At 45.9% G+C, this 17,500-nt stretch overlaps 1 protein-coding gene across 1 annotated transcript; it reads right to left on the bottom strand.

Moving 5' to 3' along the window:
• Positions 1 to 4,884: 4,884 nt before the first annotated feature.
• ttll3 (tubulin tyrosine ligase-like family, member 3) lies at positions 4,885 to 16,927 on the bottom strand. The gene is made up of 13 exons (XM_030778472.1): positions 16,653 to 16,927; positions 16,517 to 16,569; positions 13,890 to 13,993; positions 13,392 to 13,560; positions 12,649 to 12,704; positions 12,403 to 12,531; positions 11,989 to 12,103; positions 11,794 to 11,904; positions 10,995 to 11,181; positions 10,591 to 10,739; positions 9,994 to 10,237; positions 6,455 to 6,890; positions 4,885 to 5,592 (listed from the first exon to the last, which is right to left on the bottom strand). Exons 1-13 carry the CDS (start codon positions 16,925 to 16,927, stop codon positions 4,885 to 4,887), a joined length of 2,736 nt encoding a protein of 911 aa, XP_030634332.1.
• Between the last annotated feature and the right edge of the window lie 573 nt (positions 16,928 to 17,500).

The following is a 17,500-nucleotide window of genomic DNA, read 5'->3' as shown; positions in this document are numbered from 1 at the left end:
TGTTGCTGAAATGAAAGGACATTCCTCCTCTGTGCAGCAGATGCTACTGAGACACACACACACACTTTCTTACACACTGAGCAAGAGACTCATGACAAGACAGAGGGTTCCAGTTCACAGGGTGGACACATACACACACAGGGTGGACACATACACACACAGGGTGGACACATACACACACAGGGTGGACACATACACACACAGGCTGTGAGAGGAGGCGACGAGGGGCAATGCCTCCAGAGATCGGGCAGATGTTGGGGGGGGGGGGGGGGTGTCGGTAAATCACTCAGCACCAAAGCAGGAATCTTGACAGATGATGTCATCTCCTTAACGCTCTCTTATGGGACAGACCGGCTCTTTGGGGGAAGATGGTGGACAGGTCACGGAGTGCAACTAAAAGGTGGAGACAAAGAGAGTGTTGACAGCACTAATACAATGTCTATATTTAAGAGGAATGTACATCCTAAAACTCTTCACACACACACACACACACACACACACACACTTTCTTTCTCTCTACTTTGGCTCTCCCTCACTGACTCAGCTGACACTTTCTCTCTCTCTCTCTCTCTCTCTCTCTCTCTCTGTCTCTTCCCTTCTTTCTCTCAGCACAGGTTTTTCTCTTTATTTTGGTTGTTTTCCGTGAGATTAAGAGCTCGGAGAGTGTCTGTCCTGACATTCCAGACTTTGAAAACTTCCACGACATACAGGACGTGAAATTCCAGGGGGGATGACACTCTGGATGTGATGGAAAAAAGGCTCATTGCTCGGGATCAGCAGACAGAGATTCTTCTCTCAGTCATTCTGGACACTAATGGGCAAAGGCTCAGATTAGGGGATTATCAGATTAGGGGATTATCAGAGATTATCTGTATGGTTCAGGTTCAGACAGGTATGGCACACAGACACACACACACACACACACACACAAAACAAAGATCATATATGTTCCCACATCTGGAATCAACACTGACATGCCTGTAGTGTGTGTATGTGTGCGTGTGTGTGCGCTCACACAGAAACCTTATATAAGGGCTACACATGCCTAAAGTCTGTTTGTGTGTGTGTGTGTGTGTGTGTGTGTGTGTGTGTGTGTGTGTGTGTGTGTGTGTAAGTGTGTGTGTGTGTGTGTGTATGTGTGTGTGTATGAGTGCATGTGTATGTGTGTGTGTATACGTGTGTGTGTATATGATAAGTTCTGGGAATGATTAGTTACAGTGTCTGTCCTACACTCCAACACTAAATCATTTTTTCCTCTTGTCTGCTGTGGGGCAGATGGTGGCTCTGACCTGAGCTAAACAAAAAACCAAAAAACAAAAACCCAGAAAACAAACAGAAAAAAGACACAAACGGGATTTGGTCTGAGGAGTCATGTCACCCCACTGAGCCACTGGAGAGGCTGAGGTACCACACACAGTGAGATGTCAGTGTGTATGTGTGTATACGCGGCTACATGAAAGGTAGCAGAGACGGTGAACAGAGCACATGTTTAAATGAAAGCATTGACGCTGTCCTGCACCAGTTCTGATTCTGAGACTGAGGGAAACGAGAGATGTACTGAGATGTAGTGTACATAGTGCCCATACTCAGTCTGTGACTAGTTTGTCAGGACTACCACCCTCATGGATTACCATGCAAAGCATCTACAGGAACATCACAGGAATCAATCACAGTTAACCTGAACGTTTGCATGGGCAAAATTAGAAGCCTCATATCTGTGACGAGATGGAACAGACTGCAGTGAATACCATGCCCCTTTTGACACAAAATGTCTGTGGATTCAGTGGGTGACAAAAGTGAGTTTTATCAATATTCCCCGTAAGACTCGCAAGACAAAGTGTAGGGGCAGAATGTTCCTCAAGCATCCGGTGGACTCTGGGTCTCTGGGTCTGTGTGTGTGTGTGTGTGTGAGAGTTTGTCTGCTCACTTAATAGCACACAGCTGTTGTGTAGTGGTCTGAATGTGCTTTACTCCATTGCTGTGTTTGGACTTTAATTTAAACCTCGTTTCACTGCTGAGTCACCGCTATGAGACAGAGATTGCCTGTGAAAGAACGGAAAGAGGGAAGACATGAAAAGCGAGACATTAAAAAGAAATAAATAAATAAATGAACAGATTGGGGAGGTATAATGTGTTCTGGAAGGTTCTGCAGTAGGAGTCTGGAGGGCAGAGAGGTGCTGTAGCGGAATGTTCATGTCTTCAAAGGATTGCATGTTCTTCTCTCTCTCCATAAACTCAAAGAAAATAAACAAAAGGACGAACGCACATTGTTCAGACTGTCTGTGTGTGTGGGCGTGTGTATGAGTTACTGAAAAGAATGCACACCCACACACACATGCAGGCACACACACAGACACACACACACACACAGACACACACACACGCACACACACAGACACACACACACACGGACACACAGACACACACACACACACAGAGAGACATACACACACACGGACACACAGACACACACACACACACACAGAGAGACACACACACAGGCAACAGCAGTTAAATGTGCTTCTTTATTGTTTTCCTGTCAATGCCTTGGATTCCCAATCGGATTCACCACATCTCTTTCACTGAGAAGCTAATTACAGTGATGAAACACTGAACAACAAACATGTTTCAGTAACTGTAAAGAGAGTCATGATTCTGTGACTGTAAAGAGAGTCATGATTCTGTGACTGTAAAGAGAGTCATGATTCAGTAACTGTAAAGAGAGTCATGATTCTGTGACTGTAAAGAGAGTCATGATTCAGTAACTGTAAAGAGAGTCATGATTCTGTGACTGTAAAGAGAGTCATGATTCTGTGACTGTAAAGAGAGTCATGATTCAGTAACTGTAAAGAGAGTCATGATTCAGTAACTGTAAAGAGAGTCATGATTCTGTGACTGTAAAGAGAGTCATGATTCTGTGACTGTAAAGAGAGTCATGATTCTGTGACTGTAAAGAGAGTCATGATTCAGTAACTGTAAAGAGAGTCATGATTCTGTGACTGTAAAGAGAGTCATGATTCTGTGACAACCATGTGTCAAGAGAGTTTCTGACATGTCTGACATGCTTTACACTGTCACCTGTGGGCAATGATGTGGAAAATCCCATGTAGTGCTTTCAAAACAAAACAAAACAAAACAAAACAAAACAAAACAAAACAAAACAAAACAAAACAAAACAAAACAAAACAAAACGAAACTCTTTTGGCACTACAAAGGTTTCAGAGAGAGAAAGACAGGGAGAGAGATAGAGAGAAAGAGTGAAAATGATAGTGTTTAAATCTGATTCATAGTCATAAACACAAAAACACACACACAGATCACACACACACACTTTTACCCAAATAATTGTAGGGAGCAAAAACACAATTTGACGGAGATGTTACAGATGTAAGTGTGTGTGTGTGTGTGTGTGTGTGTGTGTGTGTGTGTGTGTGTGAGATTTCTAGTCCAGGGAAAATGTATCTGGCTCCTGCTGAAGTGATGAATCCTGATAAATCCTGATGAATCCTGACAGACAGACGAGTTAAATTCACAGCTCTTACAAAATCAAGTCTGAAATTTAATGAGTATAATTACAGCAACTAGTACAGACTTATCCTACGGGAAAGAAAGAAACAGAGAGAGTGTGTGTGTGTGTGTGTGAGAGAGAGAGAGAGAGAGAGAGAGAGAGGGAGGGAGAGAGGTGGATGGATGCAGCTGTACAGACATCATATATCACAGAGCTGCAAATTGTGCTGCTTGAAAACAGTGACAGAAAAAAAGATAATTATATCCACACTGGCAGAATAAATCAGAATAGATCTCTGCCTCCCTCTAGTGGACACTGGAGATTTAGAGTGCTCTCTCTCTCAAACGTCTTTTTTTCCAACACCTGAAATAACTTAATGAACAGTTTTCACATTACACTGGAAACAATGTGCATACACATTCTCTCTCTCTCTCTCTCTCTCACACACACACACACACACACACACACACGTGCACAAACTCACACACTCTCAGACACACACACACACACACAGAGACACAGTTAAAAGGTCATGAATTCCTCATTTGCAGAAATATCTCCAAACCCAGTTTGGTCCTGACATGCCTAATCAGGTAATCCAGTCTCTAATATTCCACTGAATCCGATGGAATGCTTACACACACACACACACACACACATACAGGGCCATCAGGTAAAACCCTTTATTTCTGTAGATTAATGACCCTGTTGTTATAGCTCAATAACAGCATCAAAAACTGGGGAAGAGATGGAACAGTCAACATTGGTGTCCAGCATTTCTGTCTGTCTGCTTGTCTGTCCATCTGTCTGCCTGTCTGTCCGTCTGTCTGCCTGTCTGTCTGTCTGTCCGCCTGTCTGTCTATGTGTAAAAATCACCGAGAGAAGAGACATGTCCCCTGAAGAAAAAGACAAGTAAAAATACATGTATATTTAGAGAACACCCTCTTCCATTAAAAACAGAGAGAGAGAGAGAAAAGTTTAGTCATTTTTCCAGGAAAAGCTTGGGTCCAGATGAACCGGGACATTCTGGTAACTCAGATGCTGTTGTGCTCTTATGTAAGACCATATTTATGGCACATTAAAGTTAAGAGTCGTGAGGTTATGACACAGAGATGAACGACCCCCCTGGATGACAGCTCTGACTGGAGAAATCTGTTTTAATCAGTGTTTAATCGTGTTTCCAGTCTGTGAGGGTCTGTACCCCACCCTTCCAGTGCACCACCATAAGGAGAAGCAAGTTCATATCCACGTCGTTAGATTCCTGTTAGTTAGTTTGCAAGTTGCAATCTCATTGGTTAAAAAGGGATGTGTCATCCAATGAGATGCACAAGACTCCAGAAGAGCTTCAGTCCACTGTTTGGTCTCAGGGCTGTGGCTCAGGAAGACTGGGGTCCTTCCCTGCTGGTGCAGGTGGCTGTGTCATGCCTGCGCAGGCGTGAGAGGTACTGGTGCATTCGGAGGATTGGGTCAGGGATGGGAGTGGAGTCTCTGAGATGTGTGTGATTGGGTGCGTGTGTGTCCTGCGTGGAGGTTTCACTGGGTGTGTGAGTAAGCTGAAGGCTGAAGATCTCCAGTGAGGGAGATGGATGGTACAGAGATGGTGAACAGCGCCTTGGTCTCCGAGAGTGTGTGTGTCTGTGCGTCGGTCTGTAGCTGTGAGTGTGAGTGTGTTTGTGTGTCGGTCTGTAGCTGTGAGTGTGAGTGTGTTTGTGTGCGCTGGGAAGACACTGGTCAAAAGAATGAGAAATAATGCAGGAGGATGTGGCTAGGGCAAGTCTGCAGGGTCGTCTCCCTAGGTCGGGGTGAAAGGTCAGAGTATGCTCCAGGGTGACTTTACGCGCGGTCTGTGCAGGCCGACGCCCTAGAGATGCTCCCTCACGTCCCCTGTTCAGCCTCACTGATTGGTTCTTCTTGCCAGAGGGGCACTGCCTGATTGTCATTAAGGGCTTCTCATTGGATGGTTTGTTACCAGTCTCCATCACTGACTGGTCCACGGGTTTGCGAGGTAAAAGACGGGGCCGTCTGATTGGAGCTCCCTCCACGAGCAGGTTTACGCCCACATACTGAGGCACCTCCACAGCAGCCTGAGGGGAAATGGACGTTTATAAAGGTCTTCAGAATTCACAGTCCAGGGCCTTACAAACAGCTGTCAGGGTTCAGACTGTGTGAACTAAACTTGTCATGTGTATGAGTGTGTGTTTGTGTGTGTGTGTGTGTATGAGTATGTGTGTGTGTTTGAATATGTATGTACGTGTGTGTGTGTGTGTCTGTGTGTGAGTATGTGTGTGTGTATGTGTGTGTGTGTGTATGAATATGTGTATACGTGTGTGTATGTGTGTGCGTGTGCGTGTATGAGTATGTGTGTGTGTATGAATATGTGTATACGTGTGTGTGTGTGTGTGTGTATGTATGAATATGTATATACGTGTGTGTGTGTGTGTGTGTGTGTGTGTGTGTGTGTGTGTGTGTGTGTGTGTATGTGTGTGTATGAGTATGTGTGTGTGTATGTGTGTGTGTGTGTGTGTGTGTGTATGAATATGTATGTACGTGTGTATGTGTGTGTGTGTGTATGAGTATGTGTGTGTGTATGTGTGTGTGTGTGTGTGTTTGTGTGTGTGAGTATGTATGTATGTATGTGTGTGTGTGTGTGTGTGTGTGTGTGACTGTGTGTGTGTGTGTGTGTGTGTGTGTGTGTGTTTGTGTGTGTGTGTGTGTGTGTGTGTGTGTGTGTGTGTGTGAGTATGTGTGTGTGTGTATGAATATGTATGTACGTGTGTGTGTGTGTGTGTGTTTGTGTGTATGTGTGTGTGTGTGTATGAGTATGTGTGTGTGTGTGTATGTGTGTGTGTGTGTGTGTGTGTGTGTGTGTGAGTATGTGTGTGTGTGTGTATGTGTGTGTGTGTGTGTGTATATGAGTATGTTGGGAGGCACTGTCTGTATGTAAACCTGTTTGTATATGAGCTGAAATCCTCCAGTCCATGCGTTGCGGTCCATGCGTCTGTCCAGTACCACTCTGAGTGTGTCCCGCTGCACAGCTGGGCACAGTCGGGCTGTGACACGCGTCGATGGGGTCATGGTTGGGCTCGAATTGACCTCCAGGAGCCAAGGTCGTAGGTCGCGACCCAATATGAAGTCGGCACCATAGAGTTCAAAGCTGGCCCTGCGAGGTTCCACGCTGTCTTGAGCCGTCAGAAGGGTATGGATCACAGCCCTCTGCATCCCTGGAACCACCACCTTCTCCCAGAAAAACTCACGACCCGATCCAGCCAACCAGGCTCTGAATTCAGCACACGACCACATACAGTCCATGGGCAGAGATGGGTCCCGCCCCAAACATGGCAAAAAGTGTCTCTGGATGGAGTTATTACAGAGGTGGACTGAACTGAGAGAAAGGGAGAGAGGGAGAGAGGGCGCAGAAAGATTATAGAGGAGAGATGGAGAGAAGATACAGAGACACAGAGGGAGAAACAAGGGAGTGAGAAAAATTTCACCCCCGCTTCTTCCTGATACATACACTCTCTCTCTCTCTCTATTTCTCTCTCTCCCTCTCTCTCTCTATCTCTGTTGCTCTCTCTCTCTCTTTCTCTCGCTGATTAGATGCTGGGAGTGAATGAATGATGGAGGTGACATGTATGTTTTTACAAACGAGTTGGTGTGTGCCCTGTCCTTCTAACTTCTCATTAAATACTTTTGAGTAATGTTAGAGTTACAGATTGTTCTTATAACCAATAAAAGTCTTAATTCACAGCTACTAGTGGGGTTGCAGACAGGTTAAGGTATGTTTGACCAGCTTTTTCTGGGAGGACCTGGACTAGTGTTTCCCTTTGTGTAACCTGCCAAAACAACAGCCACTGTTTCATTTCCCACTGTTCTTAAAGGTCAACTCATGGAGAGAGAACTGTCAAGACATGGTTGATTGGTTTAGAAATCTACAAATTCCACTGAGCTGCAAATCACTGAGGATGAAGCGTGTGATGTGTTTTTGGAGAGAAGACTTTATGATTTTAGAGGACGATAAAGATCCAGACAGGACCAGGGATATGGAGGGCAGAAGAGAAGGGGGCCAGGAGAAGCACCAGTCGTAGGGATAAAAGGCTCTACAAAGGGAAGAAGGAAATATGATGATAACGTTGTGTTCCAGAGGGTAAGAGAAAGTTACAGAAAGGTGGTTATGGTATCAAGGCAAAAAAAAAGGATCTTGCAGACTAAGGGTTATTAAAAAACTCTTGATAAGAATCAGGGTGGGTTTGAAGAGTGGTTACACCTCCGACAGAAGGAGAGAATAACATTTTTTAGACAGAGATTTTAACAGTATGGAACAGGATAAAGTGGACTGGGATCATATAGCACCATATGCTGCTTCTTGTCAGGCTGTCACATGTTTAGTGGAGACACATGATTTGTGTAACGTCCGGAGAAGAATGCGTAAGGATGTGAGTACAGGTGGGCACACGCAAAGGAGAATTCTATATCTTAAAACATGCGTTTTATGTCTCTAGTGAGACGGAATAGATTTTATTGCTCTAAGTGTCATTTTAATGTTTCTAAGGTCAGTCACATATATCAGGGCTCTCCTGACATAACAGGATCTCCTGGCAGTGATCAGTGCAGGCTTGGCCAGAGGGTCACTGTGACTGAGCTGGAGACAGCCAGTCCTCTCCCAGCTGCCTGAGGAAGGCCATCTATACCACTGTGAGCTACTGTCCAAGGCTCCGACAGTCAGACTCAGCCAGTCCTCTCCCAGCTGCCTAAGGAAGGCCATCTATACCACTGTGAGTTACTGTCCAAGGCTCCGACAGTCAGACTCAGCCAGTCCTCTCCCAGCTGCCTAAGGAAGGCCATCTATACCACTGTGAGTTACTGCCCAAGGCTCCGACAGTCAGACTCAGCCAGTCCTCTCCCAGCTGCCTAAGGAAGGCCATCTATACCACTGTGAGTTACTGTCCAAGGCTCCGACAGTCAGACTCAGAGATGTGATGGAGACAGGTCATACGTTTTGATCAGACCTACTGCATTCTCCACCAACTCTACATCTCTGATCAGATTCTCTGAGTTTGAGATATTTTGGTCATCTCCAGGTTACTGGGCATTGATACTGGTCTGACTGGGTTGAACAGTGTTCTCTGTGTCTGGGTTAAGCCCTAGAGCCTTGGTCAGGCTTTTGCACAGTGACGCTGAGAGTGTAGTAAAAACTTGAACACTCCTTCACAGGAGTTCACAGAGGTGTAAGGGGGTCTTTACTGTCAGGCAGGGTTTATGCTAATCTGACTGAACCAGTGTTAAACAGATGGCATCGTGAACCGAGTGGAATAACATTACCAGACACTGATACTGTTCTTCACTGCTCTGTTTCGCCTGATGGTGTTACTTACAGAGCAGAGTGACGCTGAGAGATTAGGGAAAGTGAATGATATATGGATTTTTAAAATTTTTATTTATTTATTTATTTATTGAATTTGAATCACTTAGTTGACGACTGTGAGCGATTTTAGGATTGTCTCGGCTGCTAGAGTCACTTGGGGGAAGAATGCGGCCTTATCAAAGCTGGATCGGGCAGGGGGAGGGGCTTTTACCAGGAGGGTTAAATATTTGGAATGAAATATTTGGAAGTTTATGTTGGAGATTTATGTCTGCAGAAAAACTGGCATGGACTTTCAGAGAAGGAGAAGAGATGACATGGAGACGAGGGGGTGGGTTCTGACACACATGTCATGTGAAGGACACACTTCAATCATGAATAATCTCATGGCTTCATCTCTGTGGCACCGCCGTCCATGTGCGGAACCTCCTCCAGGGCTCCTGGCACAAATCCAGACACCAGTGGCAAAGTGTTTCTCTGGGATGAATTCCACTGGTTTCCAAAGAGTGCAGTGCTTTTACACGAGGAGCAGAGGGATGAAGGTCTAATACATGTGGAGAGCAGAGACAGAACCATTTCCCCTGCAGTGTAAACCCAGAGGGTGTGTAAACGGACCTGAACGGATCGGGCGGCATACAGGGGTCGGTGCAGCACCGGCCTGGGGTCGGTCTCGTTTTTATCTCTGGTTTTGAATACAGCTGGGCTCAGCAGTACCAACATCAGGTAAATCATTTTTCATTCTGGGACCAGGTGAAAAATCTGCTGTTTATTGCATGAGAAAGGCCAGGCTTAAGCAAAGACGTTTTGACTGTTTTTAGGGTTAGTGAAATTCTGGTTGATTTTAATTTCAACAAAGCAGTGTATGATTTGTTCAGTGACAGACAGAGAGAGAGAGATATTCTTTGGGCAGGGAAAGGGAGTAATAATATTTTGTGTGATTGTACATATTGTACATACACTCACTGACTCACTCGAGTTTTTGTCATTCGTATTGTTTTACTTTTCATTACTATACAGTTTGGAATTGACTTTTTCATGAGTTTCATTGAAGTTAAATTTAAAATTTTTCTGCTCTTGCTAAATTATTTTTTGTCACAATAAACATGATGCTCTCTCTCTCTCTCACCTGTCCAGATTATGTGTGGAATACGGTTGAGTGGAGAACCGCAGGTAGCACTCTCTGTAGAACCACACAGTCAGAGGGTTCCAGTCCGTGACCAGGAACCACTGCCGCACGTCGAACTTAGTGCCGTGGACCAGCAGGGGGCGCTCCACATACTTCTGCACCACCCACTTACTGTCCTTACTGAGAGCAGAGTCCCCCTCCACTAACCGCAGTATCTCATCCAGTCTGTTCATACACACTATGCCTGCAACACACACACACACACACACACACACACACAATACGTATACACCTTCATACAGAAACACACAGAATACACAGACACCTTCACACACACACACACACACACAATACACAAATTCTCACATAGAACACCCCTACATTCTCTCTCTCTCTCTCCCTTACAAACACACACACAATACATATGCATCCTCATATATAAACACACAGAATACACATACACCTTCACACACACATAACACAAATACAAATACACACATAGAATACACATACATTTTCTCACTCTCTCTCTCTCTCTCTCTCTCTCTCTTTCTCAGACACACACACACACACACACACACACACACACACACACACCCCTGCCACGTGATTTAGCCCCTGGCTTTATGATCCAGATGTTGTGGAGTCCGTCCGTCTCCAGCTGTGGACAAACCTGCTGCATTCTGTTTAAAACTGACTTACAGCGCTCCACATACACACCACTGCTCTCTATTAGCACTCCTTCACTGCACGGACAGAGAGAGAGAGAGAGACAGAGAGAGAGAGAGAGACAGAGAGAGAGACAGAGAGAGAGAGAGAGAGAGAGAGAAAACAAACTGTGGTTTTACTTTCCAAATAGCTACATACACAACATCATTAAACAGAAAAAAAACAGAAATGAAAAGTTTCCTTACTAACCCCCACCAGTCAAAGTACAGAAACATAAACTGTACCCGTACAGATGAATATTTACAATGTTAACTAATCAGAATCAGACTTACTGGACCACTCTGTAGCAACTGTGGATAAACTCCGCCCACTGTTGCTCTGACATAGTGGGGGGTGTTTCCATAGCAGTGTCGATGTCACAGTGTTCCAGGCTGTTAAGATACTCTTGACACACGTGTAGCGCATTGTCAATCAAATCTGGCCCCACCCCCTGATGGGCCCACTGCTTACGCTGCCTCCCTGAGTCTGTGAGGACAAACGTGTGTGACAGAATAATGGGAGTCAATCTGAAGTCCCCACTAAGATATGAGTACAAACTTCTCTGAAGATATCTCTGTGTGTATGTATGTATGTGTATGTGTGTGTATGATAGTGTGTGTGTGTGTGTGTGTGTGCGTGTGTGTGTGTGTGTATGTATGATCTTACCCTGAGCATGTTATATCTTGTGTGTGTGTGTGTGTGTGTGTGTGCGTGCGTGTGTGTGCGTGTGTGTGTGTGGGGTGTGCGTGTGTGTGTCTGTGTGGGGTGGGGGGGTTGTGCATGTGGGGTGTGTGTGTGTGTGTGTGTGTATGATCTTACTCTGAGCATGTTGTATCTTGTGTGTGTGTGGGGTGTGTGTGGGGTGTGTGTGTGTGGGGTGTGTGTGTGTGTGTGTGTGTGTGTGTGTGTATGATCTTATTCTGAGCATGTTGTATCTTGTGTGTGTGTGTGGTGTGTGTGTGTGGGGGGGGGGGGGGGTGTGCGTGGGTGTGTGTGTGTGTGTGTGTGTGTGTGTGTGTGTGTGTATGATCTTACTCTGAGCATGCTGTATCTTAAGTGTGTGTGTGTGTGTGTGTGTGTGTATGATCTTACTCTGAGCATGTTGTATCTTAAGTGTGTGTGTTCTCTCCCCCTCTCTCTCCACTCCACCCTGCTCCACGACAAACTGTAACAGACTGGTGCACGCTGTCCGTCTGAAGTCCTCTAAGAGAGAAACAGAACAGACAAGCAGACAGTCAGCGTCCCCTACGGATCCGCCCCCAGCTTATGACTGCCAACAGGACTGACCAATGAAAGACTGCTTCTCATCCTCTGCCTCAAGTCTGTAGCAGCGTGGGAAAAAGGTGTCGGGATCTGCTGCATCAAACCATCGCAGGTTCCTCAGGCTCATACACAAACCCACCTTAGAGAGAGAGACAGAGACAGAGAGAGGAAGACAGGTAGACACGTAGAGGAAGAGAGAGAGAGACAGAGAGACAGGAAAAGAGAGAGAGAGAGACAGAGAGAGAGCGAGACAGAGAGAGGAAGACAGGTAGACACGTAGAGGAAGAGAGAGAGAGACAGAGAGACAGGAAAAGGGAGAGAGAGAGACAGAGAGAGAGAGAGAGAGAGAGAGAGACAGAGAGAGAAAGAGAGAGAGAGATTGGACTCAGGTTCTCCTGCGAGGTACAGTGAGTTTTAAGTCATGTGTTTCCGTAGGACCTTGGTGGTGAAAGACCCCGCCCTTGCATAATGATTGGTCATCTGGTCCCTTTGTAAAGAGCGGCAGTCAACCGTGTCCCGCCGTGTTGTCCAGTAGAAGTACGTGGTTTCATTTCGTACCAAGCGAGACTGCGACAGATCAGCGAATTTGGAGAAGGTGTCAGAGGGGAAACAACATGGAGCAGAGACAGAGACAGAATCAGACATGGCCGTCATTAACACACCCCATGTCAGAGACAGACTCACCATCAGGGCACACAGGCCATCAGGGTCATCATCCCTCTCTCCTTCCACTCCTCCATCTATACAGAAAGAGAGAGAGAGAGAGAGAGAGAGAGAGAGAGAGAGAGAGGGATGGAGTGATGACAGCATCTCTCTAGGGACAAGAAGGGAGATCAGTTTCTCTGACATCTGTCAGTTGGCCTGTGCTGCATTATGTTGTCAGGCCTTAAATTACGACTACAATTACCCAGAGTGCTCTCTCCTCAACCTATACACTTCACACAACAGGTGTGACATGGGGTCATTGTTAACACAGGGTTATAAAACTAAAAAGCTTTGAGAATACATCCTATAGTAAAGCTACACAACAGAGGCCTAAAACCTCAGACAACGGTAATCACATGACTTAATAACCACGTAATCACAAGTAATGACATTTAATCACAGCCCCACCGCCGACCCCTTTGACTTACAGATGCTGAACAAACAGAAAAGGATAAAAAAAAACTTTCTCATCCTTCTGCACCAAGGTGGCAGACAAGAGAAAATGTTTACAAATGTGAGAAGCTGAAAAAAAAAGAAATTTAACAACAATGATGGTGTTGTTTGTTATTTTGCTTTGAAGGTACTATTTGCGCATTTCTAAATAGGCGTCAGGCTTCAGGTTTATCCCTGCTACATACGCAAAAACACACACACACACACACACACACACACACACACAGACTCATATGTGCTAATATTTATGTGTATATTTACACACATACCATCGTCATCACTGCTGTGGACTCCAATGTCCCCTTCTGTCTCCTGGTCTCCGTGGCGACGCCCTCCTGGGGGAGACGGTCGCGGCAGGTGACGTTCCACCCACCCACGAGCACGTAACGCTGCACGGATGACAGGGTATGGACCCTGCACGGAGAAAACCTTCCTCTCCTACAGAACAACCATCATCATCATCGTCATCATCATCATCGTCATTGTCATCAGGACTTGCGGTAATCCATTCTCTGCCTGTAGTAATGATTCTAATATAACTGGTTTCATGACCTGGATCAGCTGAATCAGGTGTGTGTGTGCGTGTGCGTGTGTGTGTGTGTGTGTGTGTGTGCGGCTGGAGGAAAAGTGTGTATGCTCTATGGCCCTTTAGGACAAAGCCTGCTCAATTCAGGTCCAAATGCCTCAATTTCCCATTTGCATCATCATCTTCATCATCATCATCATCACCACCGTCGTCATCCCTCCCCAGAGCTCTGAACACTGACCTTCACAGCTTTGTCCACCAGGGCTTTGGCCGTTCTCAGTCTGTCCATGTTTAGCACAGGTAAACTCACACGACTGCACCGCACTCTGCCCCGCATGGGTGCCACTGTCACACACACACATACACACACACACATATACACACACACGGTAACACACAATCACACACAAACACACACACACACACACACACACACACACACACATACATACACACACACACACAGATATAAACACTCTTCAAACTTCAGAGGCAAATATGCACAAACACAAATACACACACATGCACACACTCACTAACACTCTCACTGACATAACCACATAAAACACATACTATCCCTTAGACTGAAACCAGACCAAATAGAGCACAGAGCACAGAGCACAGAGCAGCACAGAGAATCACTGACACCAGAGTACACAGCATAAAGCACAGAGAATCACTGACACCAGGGGACACAGCATACAGCACAGAGAATCACTGACACTAGAGGACGCAGCATACAGCACAGAGAATCACTGACACCAGGGGACAAAGCATACAGCACAGAGAATCACTGACACCAGGGGACACAGCATACAGCACAGAGAATCAGACACACCAGAGTACACAGCACACAGCACAGAGAATCACTGACACCAGGGGACAAAGCATACAGCACAGAGAATCACTGACACCAGGGGACAAAGCATACAGCACAGAGAATCACTGACACTAGAGGACGCAGCATACAGCACAGAGAATCAGACACACCAGAGTACACAGCACACAGCACAGAGAATCACTGACACCAGGGGACAAAGCATACAGCACAGAGAATCACTGACACTAGAGGACACAGCATACAGCACAGAGAATCAGACACGCCAGAGGACACAGCATACAGCACAGAGAATCACTGACACCAGACTACACAGCATACAGCACAGAGAATCACTGACACTAGAGGACGCAGCATACAGCACAGAGAATCAGACACACCAGAGTACACAGCACACAGCACAGAGAATCACTGACACCAGGGGACAAAGCATACAGCACAGAGAATCACTGACACCAGGGGACAAAGCATACAGCACAGAGAATCACTGACACTAGAGGACGCAGCATACAGCACAGAGAATCACTGACACCAGGGGACACAGCATACAGCACAGAGAATCACTGACACTAGAGGACGCAGCATACAGCACAGAGAATCAGACACACCAGAGTACACAGCACACAGCACAGAGAATCACTGACACCAGGGGACAAAGCATACAGCACAGAGAATCACTGACACTAGAGGACACAGCATACAGCACAGAGAATCAGACACGCCAGAGGACACAGCATACAGCACAGAGAATCACTGACACCAGACTACACAGCATACAGCACAGAGAATCACTGACACTAGAGGACGCAGCATACAGCACAGAGAATCAGACACACCAGAGTACACAGCACACAGCACAGAGAATCACTGACACCAGGGGACAAAGCATACAGCACAGAGAATCACTGACACTAGAGGACACAGCATACGGCACAGAGAATCAGACACACCAGAGTACACAGCATACAGCACAGAGAATCACTGACACCAGACTACACAGCATACAGCACAGAGAATCACTGACACTAGAGGACACAGCATACAGCACAGAGAATCAGACACACCAGAGTACACAGCACACAGCACAGAGAATCACTGACACCAGGGGACAAAGCATACAGCACAGAGAATCACTGACACTAGAGGACACAGCATACAGCACAGAGAATCAGACACACCAGAGTACACAGCATACAGCACAGAGAATCACTGACACCAGACTACACAGCATACAGCACAGAGAATCACTGACACTAGAGGACACAGCATACAGCACAGAGAATCAGACACACCAGAGTACACAGCATACAGCACAGAGAATCACTGACACAGGAGCCCGTCATCCTGACTGAAAGCTGAGACTACCGTTAATTTATAACTATGTACTTAACATCCAAAAGTACATAAACGTGTGTGTATGTGTATGTGTGTGTGTGTGTGTGTGTGTGTGTGTGTGTGCATGCGCGTATGCGTTACCTGACATGTCCTGAGACTGCATGCCCATGTGCTTTGATGGTCATGTAACTCCAGGCTCCTTCTCTCACACCTGAAAATAAATACAGCTCTGTATCTCTCTCTCTCTCTCTCTCTCTCTCTCTCTCTCTCTCTCTCTCACACACACACACACACACACACACACTCCAACAATGACACAAGCGACTAGAACCAGCAATTATGCTCCAATCACCTGGATACAGACATAGTGACAACAGGCGCCTTAGAATGTCCACCGTCAATTAAATAAATCTGTGAAACAACCGTGCGGTTATGCCTTTCACCTCTGAATTCCCGAATATCCCAGAATAACTCGCCTACCTCTAAGTCAGCTTTAGATCTGTTCAGGCAGACCAAGCTTTCGTCCGCTGGCATTCACTACAATGCTAGCATCCAGACTGCGGATGAGCCCCCAAGCACTGCTGTATGTTCGTAAAAATCTACATAGTGAAACTCTCTTCATCAATTTTTAACCGAAGGAAGGAATGCCTTAAGCGGGGTCAAGCGATTCAAAGCCTTCATTTGAATACTCTGACACGAAGACTGAAGGATATACAGCAACAACGTATCAATGTTGTTGTCGGCCAAACTCACACCAGGTTCGCAGATAAGACGTTGCTTTCACTACGTCCAGGACAACTGAGTCCTTCTGTTGACTCGAACTGTGACTACCCTCCGGCTCGAGCTGTCAGACATGCCATGACCGCTTCTCTCGCACGTGCGCACTCCACACACTCCCGTTCGCCCTTGCTGTTGACGGTATCCGTAACAACCGTTTCATAGAGACTTGGGACGCCGTTTGGCAACTTCAGTGGAATCGACGGAAATGGAAAAGGAGATGAAGACTTGTGAGAAAGCTCCTGTAGTGTTTTGCTGTGGATAGAGTAGAATCCTTGATGCTGCGAATCCGGTGATTCTCCCACTCCAACACAGAAACTAACTGACATCGTTAGTGACTTATTTACTGGATACTGCTCTTATTTGAATTCACTCTCGCTGTTTGTTCTCAGTAGGTCATGCTTATGTTTTCTAATGCCACCTGCTTCCATAAATGTGTGTGTGTGTGTGTGTGTGTGTGAACACCACATCTCTGTATAGTGTGTCTTCAGGAGTTTCTGAGATGTAATCCTCCCTCTGAGTGAGATCAACATGTTTTGTTTGTTTGTCTTTTTGTTTGTCTGTTTGTTTGTTTGATTGTTTGGTTGGTTTGCCACTCACTGTAGGGGAGAGACAAAGGGAAGGAAATGGTTGGGCCGCTCGTTTTAAACGTCCACAGTAACGGGCTGTAACCTGTAAACGCCCTTTTAAACAGATCAGTTTTTGCCATAGCCATAGGCATATCACAGTCATCCATAAACATGAGCACTGTCTTATTAAAGGTCGTGAGAGACCTGTGCTGAGGTGGTAAGGTAAATTAGATATACACTGATACAGAGTGAATACCAAATTTAGGGTCTCAGTAAAGTATTCATCTACCTGTTTATCTAATCATAAATGTGACATGAAACAGGTGACCAGAA

Source organism: Chanos chanos, chromosome 6 (assembly GCF_902362185.1).
Source record: "Chanos chanos chromosome 6, fChaCha1.1, whole genome shotgun sequence".
Lineage (NCBI taxonomy): Eukaryota > Metazoa > Chordata > Actinopteri > Gonorynchiformes > Chanidae > Chanos > Chanos chanos.
Note: the sequence above shows the minus strand (reverse complement) of the source record. Positions and strands in the feature narration are given on the sequence as shown.

Excerpts from the sequence above, each read along its gene's own strand:
- ttll3 (XM_030778472.1), bottom strand. The coding sequence starts at position 16,927 with ATGTCAGTTAGTTTCTGTGTTGGAGTGGGAGAATCACCGGATTCGCAG. Across the intron at positions 13,561-13,889 it reads TGGTGGACAAAGCTGTGAAG|GAGAGGAAGGTTTTCTCCGT; the intron begins GTCAGTGTTCAG and ends GTTGTTCTGTAG. Across the intron at positions 11,905-11,988 it reads TGAGAAGCAGTCTTTCATTG|AGGACTTCAGACGGACAGCG; the intron begins GTCAGTCCTGTT and ends TTTCTCTCTTAG.